Consider the following 19,634-nt stretch of genomic DNA (forward strand, 5'->3'; position numbering starts at 1 on the left):
AGCAAAACATCTTTTTGCCTTACAGGCATTCTGAGGAGGGAATGGTGAAGCTGGGAATGTCAGGGCATCCTCTTATGATCAGTGTTTTTTTCTCAGTGGTGTCAGCAATGCCAGTGCCTCTCTAGAAGCTCAATTCCAAGTTCAAGGAACCTGTGTTTGTGCTTGCAAGTACCACTTATATTGGTGAACCTGAGGAAAATGTGTCTAGCTGGAACTTTAAATTCTTGAAACAAATTATGGAACTAACAAGAGGTGGCCACTGTTTCCCAAATCTCAGGATACTTGCACGTCCATGGCAGAGGTAATAAAAACCATGCTAGGTGTACATAGGGCATTGGTTTGTTTTCAGCATGGTCTCTTGAAAAGAGTTGGGCAGTGTCCAGTACTGACCTCAGTCTTTTATGGGCTGAATTAATGTCTTTATTCTGCTCAGCAGTGTGGGCCAAGAAGAATTCTAAAATAAATGCAAGAATTTGTGGTGTGCAAGTTGTCTGAAAGTACCCTCAATTGTTTTTGTGTTTCATCAGTATGTTACAAACAGGGCTGTGTAATGCGGTCTCCCGAGGCCTCACTGGTTGAGAATGTGAATGGCGTAGTGGGAGCGACTGCGGTGGAGGCCGCTTAATGGGGTAATATCCATCCTGCAGTGGTGTTGGAAGTAATTATAAATCTGTTTTTGTTTGAAGAAAGAGCCCAGCAGATGTCATTTCAAGTTTAAAATGTGAGGCTTAGGCATAAATTACTGCCTCACTGCTAGTGGTCCATGGAAGAGTCAAGGGCTTAGGATTTGGGTCTGGTAACTTCTAGTGCAGGGAGTCACTGGCTGTACAAACAAAGTACATCATGCCAGGTGCTGAGTTTTAACTAGTCCTTTTTGGTGACGCTGTACTCCTCACAGAAAATTTGACAAACTTCTTCTATCTTTTTCAGTGTTGGAGGGGGAAAAAAAAACTTGTCTTCTATTCTGGGGTTGACAAGTCCAAGGTTTGCTGCTTTACAGGAGGAATTATTTTTGGACAGAAGTGGAAAGTGCAGTGGGAGCTCTCACCCCTCTCCTGAGAACATGCTTTTTTCCCTGTAGCCAGGCTGGGCATAGTCTCTCACTTTGAGGATTAGGACTGAGACCTCATCTACTAGACTCTGCCCTTCTGTGTTTGTTCCCTTGCATTTTCATACACTTCAGGTCCAGTCTTTTTTGTGACCACGTTGCCCTGGTGTGGCAGGAAGCTGAAAGCAAGCAGAGTGGAAGCAGTGGCTCAGGTGAACACTTGCAGGTGGCTCTAGGGCAATAGAAAAGCTGCTGGCTCTGAAGCATCTTGCTGGGCTTCCTGGAGAAGCATCTTGCTGGGCCTAGGATGGGCAACAAACTGGGATCTGAGTGTTTACCTGGAGGAACTGCGGCAGGGCCTCGTGTGTGGGCAGCAGGAGTTGGTGGGATCTGCTTGGAAAAGGACACGTAGTTCGTCTTGCCCTTGGGGACATCTTAAAAACATGGACTGCCTCGGCAACAGACTCCTGCCTCAGCTCCCTTTCTTCAGATACTCTTTATTGCTACTGTATGGAATTACATAGGTGAGAACCAAGCAGATTCTTATGTGCATTCACTGTTCATTGCAGATTCCCAAAGGCCAGTTTTTAGTCTCTGTGGTGGGTAAATATGGTTGGCGCTCCAAGCACTGCAGCTCCCGGCCCAGGCTGAGCCTCAGAGAAGCAGGACTGTGTGCCAGGAGAGGTAAAAGCACAAGGTTTGGCACTGCTGGGAGCTCGCTTCAAGGGGGGAGGCGGCAGGAAGGATGTAAGTGTGTATTTAGGCCTGCCACAAGGAAAGCTGCAAAGAGGCATTGGCATTTATGTGCAGGAGTTAAAACAACTTTTTTTTTTCTTTTTCCTATTTAAAAAGACCAAGTTCAGCCCAAGTAAAAATTGGCCTTTCCTCACAATTACTCAACTTCAGTCCCTCGTGTAGTGTCGCTGGCTGTGCAGTTGCCACGGCCTCCCACAGCAGACAAACTTTAATGCTAGGCATAGGGAAGCCATAGGAAATGCTCACTTCCACCCTTTCTCTTTTTTGTGAGGCAGCTTTTTTATAGCCATTGTGAACATGTCCAAAAGTAGCAAAGAGCCTGGAAGGCCGCTCCACGTTTCTTCTTCCTTTTGCTGGTCACCTTCCCCGTTTTCCTCTATAGCTGGACATTGCTGGTGTTTACACGAGGAGCCTAAAAGTCAACAGATGAAAATTGCTGGAATTGAGAGAAAGGGGGACTTTGTTGTTCCAGAGCTTGCTAGGTGCAGGCTTTGCCTCTTGCCCAGACCTGTGAGGCTCAGCGAAGAACCTGCCTGCGGAGGAAAACCTTGAAAACGAAGGAGGTTTCTGCCCCCGTTCCCGTGCTGCTCCATTTAATGAGGTGTGCTGACTTCTGACAGGGTGCCAGCTGGCTGCCCCTCCACACCACTGTCTCTCATTAGGTGGGACGTTTTTAGGCACTGGATTGAATTCACTTCCGTCCCGTGCAGACCTGGTGGTGGTCTGCTTTTACATACTCCAATTTACAGAGCTAGCGCCAAGCTACTAAATTATTAAGCTTGGGTTTTAATTGAAACCCCTATGTAGACTTAAATTGTTTCCACTCTATTTGGAGTTTCCTTCTCTGCTGGCTTTTATTTTGTCCCATGCGTTGAAGTGTGGAGGGAGGAACTCACAGGAAGGCACAGAGGCAGGGGAAGAATTCAGCCTGTGAACATGAGAAAGTACAGAAGAAATAAAAGGCTAATCGGTACTATATCCAGCTCTGATGGAGGTGATAGAAAAAAAAGCTTCCTAATCCCCTTGACAGTTTAGCGGAAAGCTGTGTGTTTTTAATGCTGTTTGTAACTTAGGTTTCTCAATGCAGCATTTTCTTGCCTCACTATTTTTGTCTTAGCCCCTTCCCCAGGGCTTGACAGGGATGTTTGTCAGCAAACACAGCTCCCTCCAGACAGCAGTGCTCAACCCCAGGGCTCCCCTCCACCCTGGGAGTTCCCCCTCCAGGTTTGCACCACCTCCCCCAAATCCTTCCCTCATTGCAGACTCTCCCCTGCATCCCCAAATCACTGCACACTAGATGAGGATTACACTCGCTGGTTAAATGCTGCATAAGTCAGATCTGATCAGCAGCGGTTTGGTTTTTAGTGCTGCACGGGTGCATTTGTGCCTGTGGTGAGAGCATGGGCTGACTCTGTTCCTCAGGTCAGATGTGGTCTTGGTTGAAGCTGTGCTTCCTGGCAGCCACGGAGTCCTCCGCACCAATTCCACCATGAGCAGCGACTTTGTTTCTTGGGGGTAACAGAAGAGTCTGGAAAGCTGGTGGTGACAGGAGGCAGAGGGCTAGCGCTAGTCAGCGTGTGCGCGCCCTTCCTCTTCGCTGGGCAGCCACCATGGGTGTGTACCGAGTCCTGAGTGAGGGGAAATGTTGTGGCTCCCAGCTGAGTGCCCACAACTCGGCAGTGCTGGCTGGAGGAGGCAGCATGGTGAGTGGATTTGTCGAGCGCAGCTACAGCAAGCTTAAGCAACCGAGTTGTAGGTGTGTTTTTTGAGGGTTTGGAATAGATCTGTTGTTTACCTCTTCATATGAGTGGTTTTTATGTGGCATATCTCACAAAGAGTACAACAGCTTAAACAATCTGAGTTGTCTTGTGTGCGTGTGGTTCTAGCAACTAGATCCTCCTCGTAGCTGAGAAGGATTTAAGGCTGAAGGGAAAGTGAGGCTGTGAATCACAGAAGCTACCTTCGTAACTCAATGGCAGGAATAGCAGTGCAGTTCCTGTAATTGTAATAACACTCTAGCTGTGTTTTGGTACTTACCGTGTTTAATTGCATGACTGATTTACCTAATGTCTCTCCTGGGGTCATTCATAACACTTTTATTTTTAGGATTCGGGGAAATTAGGGACACTAGTAATCCATTGTGGTTCTTTCTCAAGGCAGGAGTTTTCCAGATGATGATGGCAATAACAGCAGTGGCTCAGTCGCAGAGTAACCTGGCTAAGCCAATGAAATTAGCACTGGCAAGTAATGGAGAGCTGAATGCTTGAAAATTAACAGTCTCTACTGAAAACATGCGGGTGTAGGCAGAGGCCACATTTTCCCTCATTTTGGATAACTTGCATGATGTGCTATGGTTTATGGGGAAATCCTTGGCAGTACCCGTTGGCTTTCAACCCTGTAAATAAAGAACTTTTGGATCAAATGCTCAGTGTATAGGTGGCCATATGTCCTCCTCCATGGTATACAGCTATGATTTATCCCATTTCATGACAAATGGGCTGTGCACCAACAGAGGAGATCTTTCGTACCTGGCTGGTAGCTCCAGCGAGGCATCTAACATGCTTTGTGGATGCTTTTAGGAAAGATAGCATGCTGAAAGGCCTGTGGTAACACTTGGCTTAATGCTTCTCTCTCTGCTTGTTGTTTTTAAACAGATGGACCTCTCTGTGGAAACTCTTTATAGCTTCATGCAGGAGCGCCAGAAGAAGTATGCCAAATATGCAGAGCAGATCCAGAAGGTCAACGAGATGTCTGCCATCCTCCGCCGTATACAGATGGGCATCGACCAGACAATCCCACTGATGGAGAGGCTGAACAGCATGCTGCCGGAGAGCGAGAGGCTGGAGCCCTTCAGCATGAAACCTGACCGGGAGCTGAAGTCGTAGCTGATGCTGCAGGCTTCCCCTCCTCACCTTCCACACTCGAGAGATCAGCGCAGACATGCTTCCAACACACCAGCCTGGCAGGTTTTTGAAGCAGACGGCCGTGCTGCCTGACTTTCTGCCAGGGCATTGGAGGAAGAGCAGCGTCAGCTGCTGGAACTGTGCAGCCAGGAATCTAGGAGCTCCCTGGTCTCGTTTGGAGAAGAAAAATAACCGTTCTTTCATCTCCTTCGTCTTGCCCTGCTCTCTCCTGCACCCCTACTACCACCCGTGCTGAGACATTTGTTTCGTTGCTGTAACTAGATTTGGGTTTACAGAAGAGGAGTTCTTTCATCTGTTCTTTTTACTTCCAAAATTCAAAGGGATATGGGGTGTGACAAACCCTCTAACACGCTTTCTGTGCCACTGGGGTTTAGACAATTAGATGGCTGGCAGGTATTTCTGAGATCCCCTGGCCTTGGAAATATATATGTTTTATAGATGAAAGTGTGGGAGCCAGGAACTGGTTTATTAAAATCTGCCTATTATCATAATTAACATGGTTTGCATGGCAGGGTTTTGGCATGTCTATCCTTGAGGCTCCTGTTTTTATGGGCTCGCTAATTTATGAGGCTGTAAAGGAATAACTGTTCCAGATATGTATGTCTGTTATTCTTAAACAAGCCTTAATGTTCCTCTCTCCTTGCCCTGGCAAACCCCCATGCCCTAGCTGGTGGCAGTTCATGTCCCTGACTTCGCATGGTGATTCTGATGGATGCCGGCACCTACCTGTTCACTTTGCATCCCAAAGGTGGGCATGAGGGATCTTTTTTTTTTTTTTTTTTTTTTTTTTTTAATTGCAGATGTCTTGGTGCTCTTTATATCAAAGGGATGCAGTTGTTTCCTTATCTTCAAGTGTATGGAAGACTTGAAAAGTCCTTTGGGCTCTCTGCATTGGCTTAGCTGCTGTCATGCTGAGAGCTCGCATGAGCACAGTGTTTTATGACTGAAACCACACAGCCCTTCGGGATTGTGCTCCGCAAACTGCTCCAAAGGCAACAGGATGTTCTTGCGTTATTGCAAGCCGAGAGCCCGGCTGGACGGCAGGCTGCGTGTTCACGTGGCCTGGGCACTGGGCTGGGGCTTAGGAGGCTGCTTGGTTGCCAGGTCTGCCACCGGACTGCTGGCTGGCTGCAGGCACCACTGTGAGCTTCGGTTTCTCTCTGTATAAAAGGGGGATGTTTTACACACTGCCATGAAATACTTACAGATCCAGACATGGTGTTTGAACAGCCCGTGTTGCTGTTGCATGGCAGCTCTCGTCCCAGCAGAAAGAGCATGAAACCAAAAGCGATGATCCCTGGGCTTGCTGGGTCAGGGGTAGGTTCGTGTTTGTTACGTACATCCCAGAACGCTGATGCTGGCGAGGAGGCTGGAGCATACCTGTGAACCCGAGTGGTGGTTGTACTTCAGGAGCACACTCCCTGTGGTGAGGACAGCTATCTGACAACCCACCTGCCAGTTCAGCAGCAGGAGGCTAGGTGACTTGCCAAAGCCAGCTTGCTAGAATACCTCTTAGTACTTGAGAGTACTTAATTAGCAAGAGATTGTCTCTAAGCATTTGGGAATAAGAGCATCATAAGAGCATCTTTTATTTTTCTTTTTCTTTTCTTTTTTTTTTTTTTTTTTTTAATACAGTATTAATGGCTGCCTGGTAGAAGGAAGCAACAAGCTGTTATTTTTCGTTGCATAACCAAAGGCCATGGAGTGAATCTGTGTAATGCATACTGCAGCCAGCTTGGATCTGTGTTTGAAAGGTAGCAGTGACAGGGTTCTAAGGCCAGTGAGCATTGTCTGAGAACAGAGTCCTGTAGCAAGGAAGCCCTCTGGAATGGTACCCTGGGAAGAGCAATTGACTACTTCAGACATGGCAAAGAACAGAGCAGGACATTTTCTAGGAAAGGCAGCAGAGTGAGCCTACTTCATTACCTCTTACACCCCAGATCTGGTTCATTCGTGTGTACGTGTAGGTGTGTGCTCTTGCACAGGATATAACATTGTGCACATAAGACTCCCACCCATGCTCATGCCTCTTGTGGTATTTTTTATACTTGGTTTGTAAAAAGTTTTGATGCATACATGAGACAGAGCAACCCGCAAAAACCCGCTTTCCATGACTATGACATGAGGATTCTTACTGTCTGTCATGAAATAGTTCTCTGCCTCCGGCCATCAGACACGCTGCAATATTCAGCAACTTTAAATAGATGCTGCAGGCATTTTTGTCCTCTCCCAGATCACGCTGTCTGGAAGTTCAGAATGCGCAACATTCAGCTGCCTGTCTCTGTCAAATGCAATAATAGGTATACCACACCCTGGGGTGCTGGAAGCTCAGACCAGTGGGAAGATCCCGATACTGGATCTCCAAGCAAGGGCTAGACTGTAGATGCTCTCTCCTGTAAAGCTCTAGACATTTGTCCTCACACTATTAAGTACCAGATCAAAGCATTGTCCTTGCAGTGCTAATGAGGGCAGGCAAGTAGTACACCTATCTGAAACCTGTGAGAGCATGGGCTGCAGGTCAGTTTCTTCGTTATTTGCTATAAAACACCTAGGTATTGGGCTGATAATGGGAGATACTGACTTTTAAGCTTCTGGATATGCTGCTGGGACTCCCAGCTAGAGCTTTCTGAGCAGGAAGAGTAAGTTGCAAAAGATGTAATAGCTTAAACAGAAAGAAGTCAGAGCTGAAATGTGAAGGCCAACCTCTTCCAAAGAACCCAGGTCGATTCCTTCCGTTCAACAGGTGATAGTCTCATATGTGTACCGTAAAGTACCGTACACTCTCTAACTGTTCTCAAATGATGGGTTATAGTTTTATTTAAAACATTGTCACTAGCTCTGTTTACTGTAAGTCTTTGGACCTCTTTCCAAGAAGTCATTTCCTGCCGCATGGTCTTGAGCTGCTGTTTCTGTTGCTTGTCTGCTCCTCACTTGTTTTCCTCTGCGTCCTGCTTTGAGATTCATCTTGAAGGCAGGTGATGCTCAAGATGAGACCGATGCTTTATTTCCTTACACACTGTTCAGCTGGAGATTTAAGATGCAATTGGAATTGCCTTTCTATTTAGGAGTTCCCTTTTCCAAGCCAAACACCGTTGGAGAAGGCCTCAGGTCTTCCTCATGAATGTACCACCTATTACTTTTGCCATGAAGGATAGATTGTCAATACTATGAAGAGAGTGATCTGGAATGGTCCATGGGAAAGAACCACTTCTGCCCATTTCTGGTCCTTGATGTGAAATGAAGCTGATGTGTGATGTGGGGTGCAGACTAAGCTTCCTGATACAAAACCTCCTGAAAAGCTGGAGAACAAAGTGAGACCCTGGGGCTTTGGTTCCCTGGGGGCTGGAGCTGCTCCAGTCCTTCCCCTGGTTCTGCTGTTGTCACCTCCCCCTTTGCTGCCTCTGGTGCTTGTGACACCTCATGCTGGGCCAGTGGACTACACTGGCCAAAGAGGTTCGCTTTGTTATTTTTATTGTTTTTGTAATTTAATGGATTGACAGGGTGCTAAAGTGCCAACCTATCTGCAGGTCCGTTTCTGTGAAGATCCATTGAAGGGGACAGAAAAGGTTTTTTTGTTTTGTTTTGTTTTAAATATATGTATTTTAAATTAAATGTATTTAAATATATTTAAATATTAAAAAAAAAAAAATACTTCCCCTCCTCTAAGCTTTTACATAGAAAGAGTAGAAATGCATTTTCACAGGCCCACTTACAGCATGAACCAGCCCCTGGTTCTGTATCAGACTGCATTCCAGCGGTTTCCATGAGGTACTGTTGTAACTTCTCTCCAATTCCCAAGCTGCCAGTGTATTTTGATTACAAGCCTTGTGGTGAGTGCTCCTCGGTTTATGGGTTATTATCCTGTTTGCAGACTTGCTCTACTTCCAGCTGTGTGTGTGCTGTATGTTCCACAGCTCCATCATTAAAATGTTTGGTATTGCTCTTTTCCCAGTGTGTTGTTTCTCTGGACGTCTTGCTTATTCTTCATTTACACCACTTCTTGCTGTGATGGCTGCAGACACTTCTGTGTGTGAGGTTATATACTGGTTTCAATGCTTCATACGTGGTTGCATTGAAGCCCCCTTGGTGCCCTGGAGATGGCCTGCTTCAGCTGTGCTGGGGCAGCCACCTTTGTGACCGTAAGAAAACGTGTGTCCTGCAATGAAAAAATGATTGGTTTTTTTTTGGACACTGTCCCGATCTGGGTTGGTACTGATGTCCAGCTGACATAAACAATGTGTGCAGTGGTGCCTGTGACTTGTCAGCAGTGGGGTGGGACTGGGACTGCACTGGCTGCTGCTGCTTGTGTGCGTGCAGCCTCACGGTGGGGACGAGGTGGGTGACCCACTGGCCCTGGCACTGGGGCGAGGCTGCAGCTTCCCTGCTGAACGCGCCTGTGGCGCCTGGGGGGTCAGGCTGAGCTCCTTGCTGTGACAGCTGAAGGGCTGGCAAACCAGGCGAGTCTCTGTCCTGCTGTAGGGCAGCACCGCGGCCTTGGGAAGTGAGGATCGCGATAGCTTTTGTCAGAACCTGACTCCTGGTCAGGCACGCAAGTGGCTGCTCACACAGACACGGACCTGAGAGAAACCATCCTGGGGCTTGCAACTGCTGCCTAGCCAAGGGGCTTCCCTGCCCCGCTACAAGCAAGGGATGGGATGGGATGAGCTGACTGCTGCTGGGGCACAGAAGCCTGGCTTTGAGAACGTCACTTCCTGCAGGGAACAGGTTACTCCAATAAACTTAAAATCAGTTGTTTAGAGGGGAATTAGTGAGTTAGGAATTAGTACCTGCAGCAGACTGCACTTCTCCTGGCACTGAGAAAGCGCTGAGCTGACAGCCTCTTCCCTCCTGCACCTGGGGTGCTCGGTAAAAGATGCTCCCCTCACTTTTCTGTTTATTGTGACTCATATCGATATTCTCCAAGTGCAGAACAGCCCTGGGCTGAGCCGCAGAAACACTTCGGTTTGCCTTAGAGCAACACCTGCGGCCTGAGGGCCCAGCAGCTCCTGCTAGGCATGGTTCAAAGGGAACATTCACCTACCTGTCTGAGCTGCTACACTGCGGACTGTGTTCACTGCTGTGTTCTTGTGTGTATAATAGTAGTGGCATATTGTAATACTGAAATATCTACAAGTTGTAGAATAACTTTACTTTTACCTCAGGAACTTGAAGAACAAATACAGGCTAGCTAGGTAGGTCTGTTTACTCAGGATATGGCTGTCTTATTAAGATGTATACATAAGGGAGATTTACTGAATCTCGGTAATTTCAAATTTAAGGGGCAGTAGCAGCCGTTAGGACTCTGCTTTTGTCCTCAGGAGGACTGCCAGGCCCCTGCTCTGGGTTTTTGATACCAGCACTTTCGGGCACGAAGCTATTTAAGGCTTGTGCTGTGAGTCCAAGCATAAGGAGCAGCTAGCAGATGAGCATGTAGTTAGTAAAAACAGCAGCTCACAGCATTATAATGTTTCCACTCTTTTTTTTTCTCCTCCCCAGCCCCCCTCAAAAACAAGGCTACCTGATCCATACCGAGGGGAGGTTTTTGCTGTTTTCAGCCCCCTTCACTAGGAATTCAACTGTGATGGTTAGGAACACAGTGACCCCAGGACCCCTTCCCAGTAACACCAATCAATGAATTGAAAATTAAGTCTTGTTGAACAGTATGTGACAGGTTCCAGTTGCCTCTTGAGTTTTGACTGGAAATGGGCTTAGACTGTCTCTGTAAAGGGCTGTCTACCAGCATGGTCAAGAGTGGATGGAGAGGATGGTATAGGACGGAGAATGGAGCGAGTCCTGCAAAGCAGGCAAGGGGAAGAGTGGCAAAAGGTGAAGTACACGCTTCAGAAAGCATTCTGTAAAGGTAGTTATTGAGGTCAGAACTAGACCTTGGAGAAGAGTGAAAGAAGCCAGAGCAGGTAAGTGTTTAAGTGAACCTATTTTGTAGGATAACAGCTAATGCCATTTAGGACTGTTATTGTGCATGGTTTATGTTTTACTGTGCAGTGGATGCAAGCTTTTTGTGTAACAGCCGGAAGGTACTTCGTAGTTGTGGAAAGCAAGCATAAAAAGCCACACAGGTTGTTAACTGTGCTGTGGCTGATAGTACAGTCTATTCTAGAGGCCAAACTTTCTGCACTTCCCTTCCTGGGATAATGCTTTTAAATTCTCTTTAAAAAGGTTTCTATTACTTCACCTGAGATTGAAGATGCTGCTACACAAACTTGGAGGCTTGAGCTTTGCCATCTAAGGACGTAGCCTTGGCATCCATGCCCTAGTGCAGGACTTAAATTTAGTACATAACTACATTTGTATAAGCTATTCTCTAAATGGGCAACAAGGGGCATACCTCTCCCTCAGCATTCAGAAGTTGTTCCCAGTGCTTCATGACTGGCAGAATCCAGCAAAAGAAGTATTAATGTGATTATATTCTTCATCAAATAAGAAGTATGGGAGGCAAAAATAAAAATACACAGTTCATCCTAGGTAATTTAAACACACTGAAACACTTGCTTCAGAAAGGCTAGCACAGCTGTCTTGCGAACAATCAGTTTAACCACAGGAGAACTGGCCTGCTGTTCTGTGAGATGGTGTAACTGAGTTCTCCAGCGTTAGCTGTTGCAAGGTATCAGCGCAGAAGCAGCACAGAAAAAGCCATTGCTTCGCTTTGAGGGAGCAGAACAGAAGAAGTATAGTGAACAGGAGCAGGTAAGAGATTTCACAACTGTACCGTGGTTGTGAAGTCAGCACTGCTTATGAGTAGCAGTCCAAAGCCACTGGTTCTGTGTCATCCATGGACAGGCATGCATCCGCAGAGAAGGATACGTACTGTAAGGACGAGACTCCTGCTAGCCCTGCCTACAGGGAAGCCGGTCCTCCTGCAGCCAGGTAATGCACACACCATAGCCAGACGCACCCAGAGGCACAGAGGCTCCTTCCTCACCCGTTCTATATAAACAGGTACCATTTCTGATTTTATTTCATCATAACATACAGGTATTGCTCATGACACAACAAGATGAGAAACTCACATCTCTCTGAACCATTTAAACAGCTTCCATACACCAAAAAACGTTATATTCATATTGAACATGTACACGTTCCCCCACCCCCACCCCCCTCACATCCTCCACTTTGCTCTCCAAACCTCTAGAAACCATTTCCAGCATTGTTCAGGTATAGGACACCATTTCAGAAATGAGACAGGGCACCACCCTGCACAGAATATGAATTTAAGGCTTCCTCCTACAGGAAGCTGTCCCCTAACGTAAGCCTACAGCTTTGATTCAGTTGGTGACTATAGCTTATTGGAAATCACGAGGAGCCGGATGACCAAATTTCAGTTCCTCAGAAGGAGATTAACCAAATTAAACCCCAACCATACCTACTTGTGTGTATAGAGAGACAGGGGAGAACACACTTGTGAGTGAGCACAAGACCTAGGAAAACTATCTTTCTGCCTGTGGGGATTGATTTGTGTTTACCCCTGTTAACTGGTTTAAATCAAATAAGACACGGGCCCTTACTGAAGTCTGGCTGAGAGGAGCACTGCTAAATGGTTTCCATGTGTGTATACACACGCATAGTTGCAATGTAATCACTTTCACTTGGTATGTAAGCAGAGACAAGTGGCAGTACATTTAATGAGAAGCGAAGACCTGACATGCTTTACAGCGTGGTGTCAACCTGTCCCTTGCCCAGGCTACCCCTTTTTCACAAGCATTTACCCAGCATTTCACACACACGTCACGAACACAGCCTCTGGGTTCAGCTACTCCTGCTGCTGCCTCTCTGTGTGTCGTTTGCACTTTTTAGGATCAAGTTAATCAATGCTGTAGTGCTATTTTAAACAGTCCACTGTAGGAAATTAAGTCACATCCTAGCCACAAGACAAAACAATGACAAAATCTTCTCCACTTTTCAATACAGTAAAACCTGAGATTTGAGTCATAAACTAGCTACACTTATAGTAAAAAACAAAAAACACATAACCCAAGCTGCTGACTTGAATTAGGGCTTCAGTTTGCCGCTGACGATTTTTTTTTAAAAGCTGTTGGCCAGGTGTAAGTATTTGTTTCATTTGATTTATAATTTTCAGCTGCCTGCACTGGACAAAACAATATAATTGCCCACTCCCCCCCCCCGCAAACATATGCATGTGCTGAGGAGCCCTGGGGAGGACTTAAATAATGTGTGCAGCTTCCATCCATGTACAAGAATGATGGCTGAAGCTCTGCGTTGTGCCTCTGGTACCACTCCTTGCCTACCGTAAGCCTCTTACAGCAAAGCACGCGCACGTAGCAGTTGGCGAAATGGCAGCCAACATACCATAAGACTCGCAAGCTGGAAGGGAAGCAGCTGGTTCACTGTCAAAAACAGCACAAGGAGGGCTGTGCCTAATCGCCCATGGAACACCCCTGCTGGCAGCAGGGCAGGCACCTCCTCGTGCTGGCACAGCCTCCAGGCTGGTGGGGATCAGAGATCAGAGCACTGGCCAGCCGCAGCACAGCTAGGGGCATCTGCAGCCAAATCATGCATCAGCACACTGGGAAACCGAGGCCCTAAACTGGGACGGAGGACAAGAGGCAAAATTAAAGTTCTTTTGGATCTGCAAGCGCAGAAGGTGAGCAGGCTTTCCGTTAAAGCTGTCTCTTCCCAACCCCTCTTTCTTTCACACCACATTATGAGATGAGACTCTGGAGTTCCCTTGCTGTTTTCCCTGGACAGCTGAACAGACCTCTCCTTCTTGGATGAGGTCAGCAAACCTTGAGCCTCATGGTTTGGGTGAGGACGTTTGCGAGGGTGTGGAGTGTGGAGGGGTAGGAAAAAAACCAACAAACTTGAATTGCCCTCACCGCACAAGTGATTGGAGCTGTGTATGAGGAGCAGTTCCTCAGCACTACTGCTCAGTTTTGAACAAAAGCCCATCCCACCAAGGCTTACAACTAATTTTTGCTTTAAAATCAAAACAAAACAAAAAATTTCAAGAGCCATCTATTGAATTGGCAATTGGCAAGAGGAATTTGTACCAGCTGCTTCTCTTGCACGTAGCCCTAAGGATTAACCACTCCACTATAGCTTGGAAGCAAAAACATCCCTCTCCCAGAAGCCAGCTAAATATCAGAAAAAAAAATACTGCTTATTTTATATTTCAAAAGACTGGGGGTAATGGTCATAAGTATGGTTCATTTGTCTTTCTGAAGAATCACTAGTAAGCCATCTGAAACACTTGTGCGTAGACAGCTTTAAAAAAAAATCTAATGTGGCTAGTCATCGCTTGTTCACATTGCTTATGAACTGACTACCTGCATCCGGCAGCCATAAAGCCCTAGTTTATTTTTTATATTTTTGAGGTACTGTTTTTTTCTCTGAAGCAGCTCTCTAACAAATCACCTAAAGCCTATCCATTAGAACAATAGTTACACCACTATTTACATTTGCCTGAACTGTATTTTCAGACCAGCCTTGCTGTAACCAGTCCCTACTTCCTTTGGAATCACTCCCAGTCTCCTTTCTTACAGAAAAAACGTCTCCCTCCAGAGGTTGGCTCAGTGTCAGGGCTAAGGTGCACTGGTGAAGACTTGGGGCATGAGGAAGGGAGGATAAAACTAGCTTTGATGGGTAGAAGCATGTTTCAGTGGAACCAGAGATATGGTTCGATACCATGAGAGTTTCCTTTTGAAAACACTGAAAGGATGTGCAACCCATTGCATGTAATTGCTTCCTCTGTCAGGGAAAAAATCTTTGAAATGTTCTGCCCTTCTCCAGGAAAGGGGAGAAGAAAAACCCAACAGTGCACTTGGTCTCCTCATGCTCATTTGTCATTTCCTTGCTGTATTAATCTAGTCACTGCATTCACAGTGAAGCCCCACATTTCCTCCCTCCCCACCTTCTGTGTGATGTTTGTTCTTTTCAGATTTGTAGGGACCTCTTAAATGCCGGGGGAGCAGCCTGGAGGGGGAAGCAAATCCGATACAGTCACGCCAGTATGCTGCTCCTCAAGACACTTCGATGATTTCCATGCTGCCTGAAAAACTCGACTGACTGCCCACTTTCCCCAGTTCTTCTCTGGATCTGTTGTCTGACATGATGCTTTCCCCAAACTCCATCTGGCAGCTCCTGCGCTTAAACTGCTTCTCAAAAGAGCTTTCCTCATGCCAGCTACGCCTGGAGTCACCTCGGTCACCCTGCTTTGGCCTCCTGCGCACAGCACAGGCTTGGTCGCAGCCTGTGGGCAGCTGACTACAGCTGTAGGCAGAGTATGCAGCGCTGTTCCCATAGATGGCAGAGGCCGAGTAGAAATGTGAGGACTCAGCTGCAAAATACCAGCTGTTGGTGAGGGATGGAGCTGACGTCTGAGGAGCCAAGATGTCCGAGTGCCAGCCTTTGAGGCCCATCCCCGCAGCAGACTTCGCCAAATGCTGCTGGCTGGTGGAAAGGCCAAAGACGAAGTTCGTTCGGTAGTTGTCTTCCATGCTCCCGCTCCGGTGGAGGGGGTACAGGAGTGACCGCTGCGTGGCGGCACTGCTGCCAGCTCTCCCCACATGCTGCCGTTTGGTCTGGCTGTCCAGCTGCCAAGTGTTCTGGGGTTTCTTGGGAGGGTCTGCTTCCTCTTTATCGGGGCTGGCTTCGGGGGTCTGCTCTGAGACCTCCTGTACCGGGGAGAACTGACACAGCTTGCTGCTGCCCTCTAACGCAGTCGCATGTTTGTAATAGTCCAGGGTGTCTTCGGAAGAGGCAAAGCCCTGAACAGATGCAGCCACACAGCTGCTGCTGGCTGAGTAGGACACAGATTTGATGTCCAAAGAAAAGGACCGCTTCAGCCGGTTACTGTCTTCCACCTTATCTAGGGAGACGTGCAGTCCATTTATGCCCTGTACCAGCGGGCCATCTTCCAGGGAAGGCAAGTGTGCACATGACGTGCTCCCAGAGTCCATGGGCTTCTGTTCCACAATCTCGGAGGTAGCGGTAATGCAGAGCTGATTAGTGGAGAGGTTGCTGTGCCCTCCTTCCGGGACCAGTACATGCTCGCTGCTCTTCTCCAGATGTAGAAGTGTCAGCTTACTGATATGTCCAGGCTGACCACTCTGGTTCTTGATCTTTTTCTCGAAGTCCAAAAGTTGGCCCAGGAAGTTGAAGTTGGGAGAAATGGTTGGCCTCTTTTCTTTCACAAATCTGCAGAGAGGGGGAAAAGAAAAGAATTATTTTAAGAACTTGCTGCTCAGACCTGAAATAACATTCACATCATTCTAGGGTTAACAGCCTAATCTTAATTAGTCAGGATGCTTGGATAGAGGTTCTGGCAAGCACAGGTAATATGGAAGGAAGAAAGGGCAGCTTTTAAGCAAGATAATGCTGGATTCTTGCATAGTTTACTTAAAGGCAGCTAAGAATGGGAAAAAAGAAAGCATTCTTTTTTACTTCTTTGTGATGGCTACAGCAAGGTTTGAGGATTTTTTTTTCCACATTGCCGTGGCTACCCTGGTATGACTGAATTGAAGAGCTCCTCAAGTTTTCTGAATAGCATCAAAGCAGAAAGTAGACCACCTTTCCCACTCTTCAAGGGCAAAAATCCCATATTCTTTTCACCATTCTTTCATGCTGTTGCTACAGTCAGTGCTTCCTATCCTGTTTTACCTTTGTCAGGTAGATTGCTCTGATATATGCTGACCTTGCACAGCAAATGCCAGTCATTTCTACCCTGTACTGCTATTGACCGCTGATATGAGCATCAAAAAGAAACATAAAAAGGAGCAAACGCAGCATTAAAACAAAAACATCTTTACAACTCTGCATGTGTCCAACAGTAAAAAGGCACCAGTATAACCAAATCAGTACAGAAGGTAATGTACTCTCCAGCCCAGTAGGAAGCAGCCTGATGCTCATACATGGGCCAGTCACGAACTTACTTTTCAGCTGCATACAGACAAGACACAATACATACTTAAAAATGTTTCCCTGAATCAGGACTTCAAATGAAAGAAACATTTTAATGTTACAAGTCATGTCATGTACTTCAAAGTTAAATACAGAAGCAGACTTTTTGCTGGTCCGATTTGTAATATAGCTAAAGTACATCTCTTTCTATCTGTAAAAGAGAAGCTGCCCAAATCCTTCCCCTCCTCTGTGTTGTGTTTTGTTTGTTTGTTTGTTTGTTTGTTTTTCTTTTTCTTTTTTCAGCCATTCCTGGAACTATGAAGGTACCAGATGACAAGGGAATTAACAGGGGAAGAGACCTTGAAGAGCTAAACCTAGTACAAACACACAAATAATGAATGACTGAGACCTACTACAAACACACATATAATGTATCACTGAGAAAATTAAATGTTATTAAAGGCAGAAAATCTCTCTGGGAATGTGTACAAAAGGTGAATGTGCAGTTATTAAAAATGGAATGATAAAAATTCTAAAGTGTACTCATGCATATATGTATACACTAGCATAAATGCAAGCAAGCACAGACAAAAGAAAAGGAATTTTTGGACATTGCCAAACAACTTCAACAACACCTAGCTTTTTAAACACAGCAGGCACTATTCTTTTCCGCTAACTATCTGAACAGCTGATGTTATGACCTGCAAGATCAGATTGCACAAAACGATGGTGGAAACTTCCACTATGAAGTGCAACCGTGTTCCTTCAGCTTTTTCTTCCTCTCACCCCAAACTATGGGAGGCTCTTAACTTTAAAACTAGGTTAACTATGAAAAGGGATCCAGAAAGTCTCCTAGACCCCTGCAAAGTTGTAAGGCTTTGCAAAGTTTTTCATTTCAAAATGCACTCTCTTTCTAATTGAAAAACGTGCATAACATTTGATTTTAATACTTGTTTCCCTTGTATAGCCCACTTTACAAATAAAACAGATTAAAAAAGCATATTTCCTCAGATCTTTCACTTCAAGTAAAAAATAAAATGGTGACATTAAATGTTAAGTGTCAGACAAACATTTTATCTAATGTCTTTAATTTATCCAGAAAAAAAATATTTTTCTTTTAAGCTTTGCCAGCAAAAGATCCCAAACCAATAAGTGAACCGTGCTGCAGATTGTTCTCACTAAATCAGATCATAGTAAAATAAATTCAAATTTTCCAGTAGTTATTCAGCATCTCCAGTACAAAGAGAAAAAAGGCCAAGGATGATTCATCTCTCGCACATCTCTCGCAATTCACACTTCTGGTTAAGAAGCAAATTAGAATTGAATGCACAGATGTCATGGAAAAATGCGAAGAAGCACTCCTTACTCAGTGAGAGGTTCACTTACATGTGTGCCTTTTAGAAGTATTTGGTACTCTACAGCTCTAACCTCCAGAGCACTATAGCCTGAGATCAGCTAGACTGTCTGGCAAACCAAGCTCAGATCTTGCAGCCTATCCATCCATACCCAGCATTTCATCCATAGCATCACTACCTCTGTAATTGTGAGTTGTCACCTGTGCTTCTTAACCAACCAAACCCATTTCATCACACATGTGGAAATTACTGCACAAAATCAAGCACTGGTAGAAATCTTCTACAGGCTTGAATGCCATGGAAGACATCTGCATTCAGGCATATCTTGAATTAACTTTTTTCACCTCATACATACTTATATGCATTTATTAGCTTTAAAGAAAATGCCCCATGAAAACCATCCCACACAGGAGAATATCAGCTGTTCTTTCTGTCATCACAGTTTTAGAAATGGTCGTAGCAAACACAGTAGTGATTTGGCAGGTACTCCTCTCAACCTGCTCCAGCCCAAGTGTTCAAAATGCCTCTGCAAGACACGTCTGATAGAGGTGCGTCAGCTCTGCCAATTAGCCTATAAGGTCTGTCAAGAAGAAAGCCAATGTCTTCTGTGCAACACAGGAACAAAAAGCAGTTTGCCAAATGAAATAGAGAAGTCATGGTAAACGGCAACGAAGTCACCTGGAATGTAATACAGTGTTCACAATCTAAGTACAGCAACGTTGTGATTTGAAAGGTTAAAAAGGTAGGGGTATTTATTCCCCACAAGAATTCTCTAATACCACAAAGAGCTGATACTTCAAAATACTTTCTCCAAGAGTTTTTGTTTGAGCTCATTAGCCACAAAGTCATTTTCTTAATTCCTATACATTTCACCTGGAGGCACTTCTTTGAGAGCATTACCAAACTGAAGTCAACAGATGCAGTCTAGCATTTGCCACAAGCAGGATGATAAATATCCTCAGTTCTGTTTCTTTAGCCCTATCCATTTCACTTTCTTTTACAAGATGCTGTTGTGTGGGATGTGTGTGCATACAGGTATACACACTCACAGTTAATAAGCAGTTTAAATTTAGAGCAAAGACCAACATGAGCATTTTGCAGGTAGGGAATTAACATTAGGTGCACAATGCCTGCACACAACCCCTGATTTCTTTAGGGAGTAAACCTGTGTTTGAATCAAGAGTGCCCAGAGGCCAATGAACTACAGGATAAATAACGTCTGCTTCTACCTTGGCCATGTAACCTTTTATCAGTTTAAAAACAAGCTGACAGGCACAAGAATTAGCATGAAAAGAAATTTTCTCCTTACCTGTAAGCTTCATCTAAGGACATATCCATTCTCTTCATGATGTATGCAATAGCGATTGTGGCAGAGCGAGATATTCCAGCTAAACAGTGGACTAACACGCAACCATTTGATGCTTTTGCTTTTTCTGCATACCAAAGAAATCAGCAGCATTATACCACACTTAAAAGTTTGCAAGGAAAACAATGCTATTTGAAATTGTTCAGAACTTCCAAATCGGCTGCTAATTACAGATCTCATGGAAGCTTTAAATAAAAAGCACTTATTTTCTCCATCACTGCACTGGGTTTAGAAAAAGCATGTGACTACACACAGAAAAAACTGCAGTTACAGCATACTTCACTTATATTACTGTAACCCTATCTAGGTTT

The 19,634-nt window shown here is 45.5% G+C and overlaps 2 protein-coding genes across 2 annotated transcripts in view; one reads left to right on the top strand and one right to left on the bottom strand.

Annotated features, from left to right (window-relative positions):
* The window catches only part of BORCS5 (BLOC-1 related complex subunit 5), a 71,836-nt gene extending 66,369 nt beyond the window's left edge, over positions 1-5,467 (top strand). The window contains exon 4 of the mRNA XM_084286093.1: positions 4,459-5,467. Coding sequence (XP_084142219.1) covers positions 4,459-4,689 — 231 coding nt within the window. The 3' untranslated portion in view covers positions 4,690-5,467. The remainder of the gene's footprint in view (positions 1-4,458) is intronic.
* A 7,436-nt stretch (positions 5,468-12,903) lies between these two features.
* The window catches only part of DUSP16 (dual specificity phosphatase 16), a 31,145-nt gene continuing 24,414 nt past the window's right edge, over positions 12,904-19,634 (bottom strand). The window contains exons 5-6 of the mRNA XM_084296875.1: positions 19,267-19,390; positions 12,904-15,900 (exon numbers count right to left, since the gene is read on the bottom strand). Of these exons, the coding sequence (XP_084153001.1) occupies positions 14,724-15,900; positions 19,267-19,390 (1,301 nt within the window). The 3' untranslated portion in view covers positions 12,904-14,723. The remainder of the gene's footprint in view (positions 15,901-19,266; positions 19,391-19,634) is intronic.

The sequence above is a fragment of the Netta rufina genome, assembly GCF_964035555.1.
Source record: "Netta rufina genome assembly, chromosome: 1".
Taxonomy (NCBI): Eukaryota; Metazoa; Chordata; class Aves; order Anseriformes; family Anatidae; genus Netta; species Netta rufina.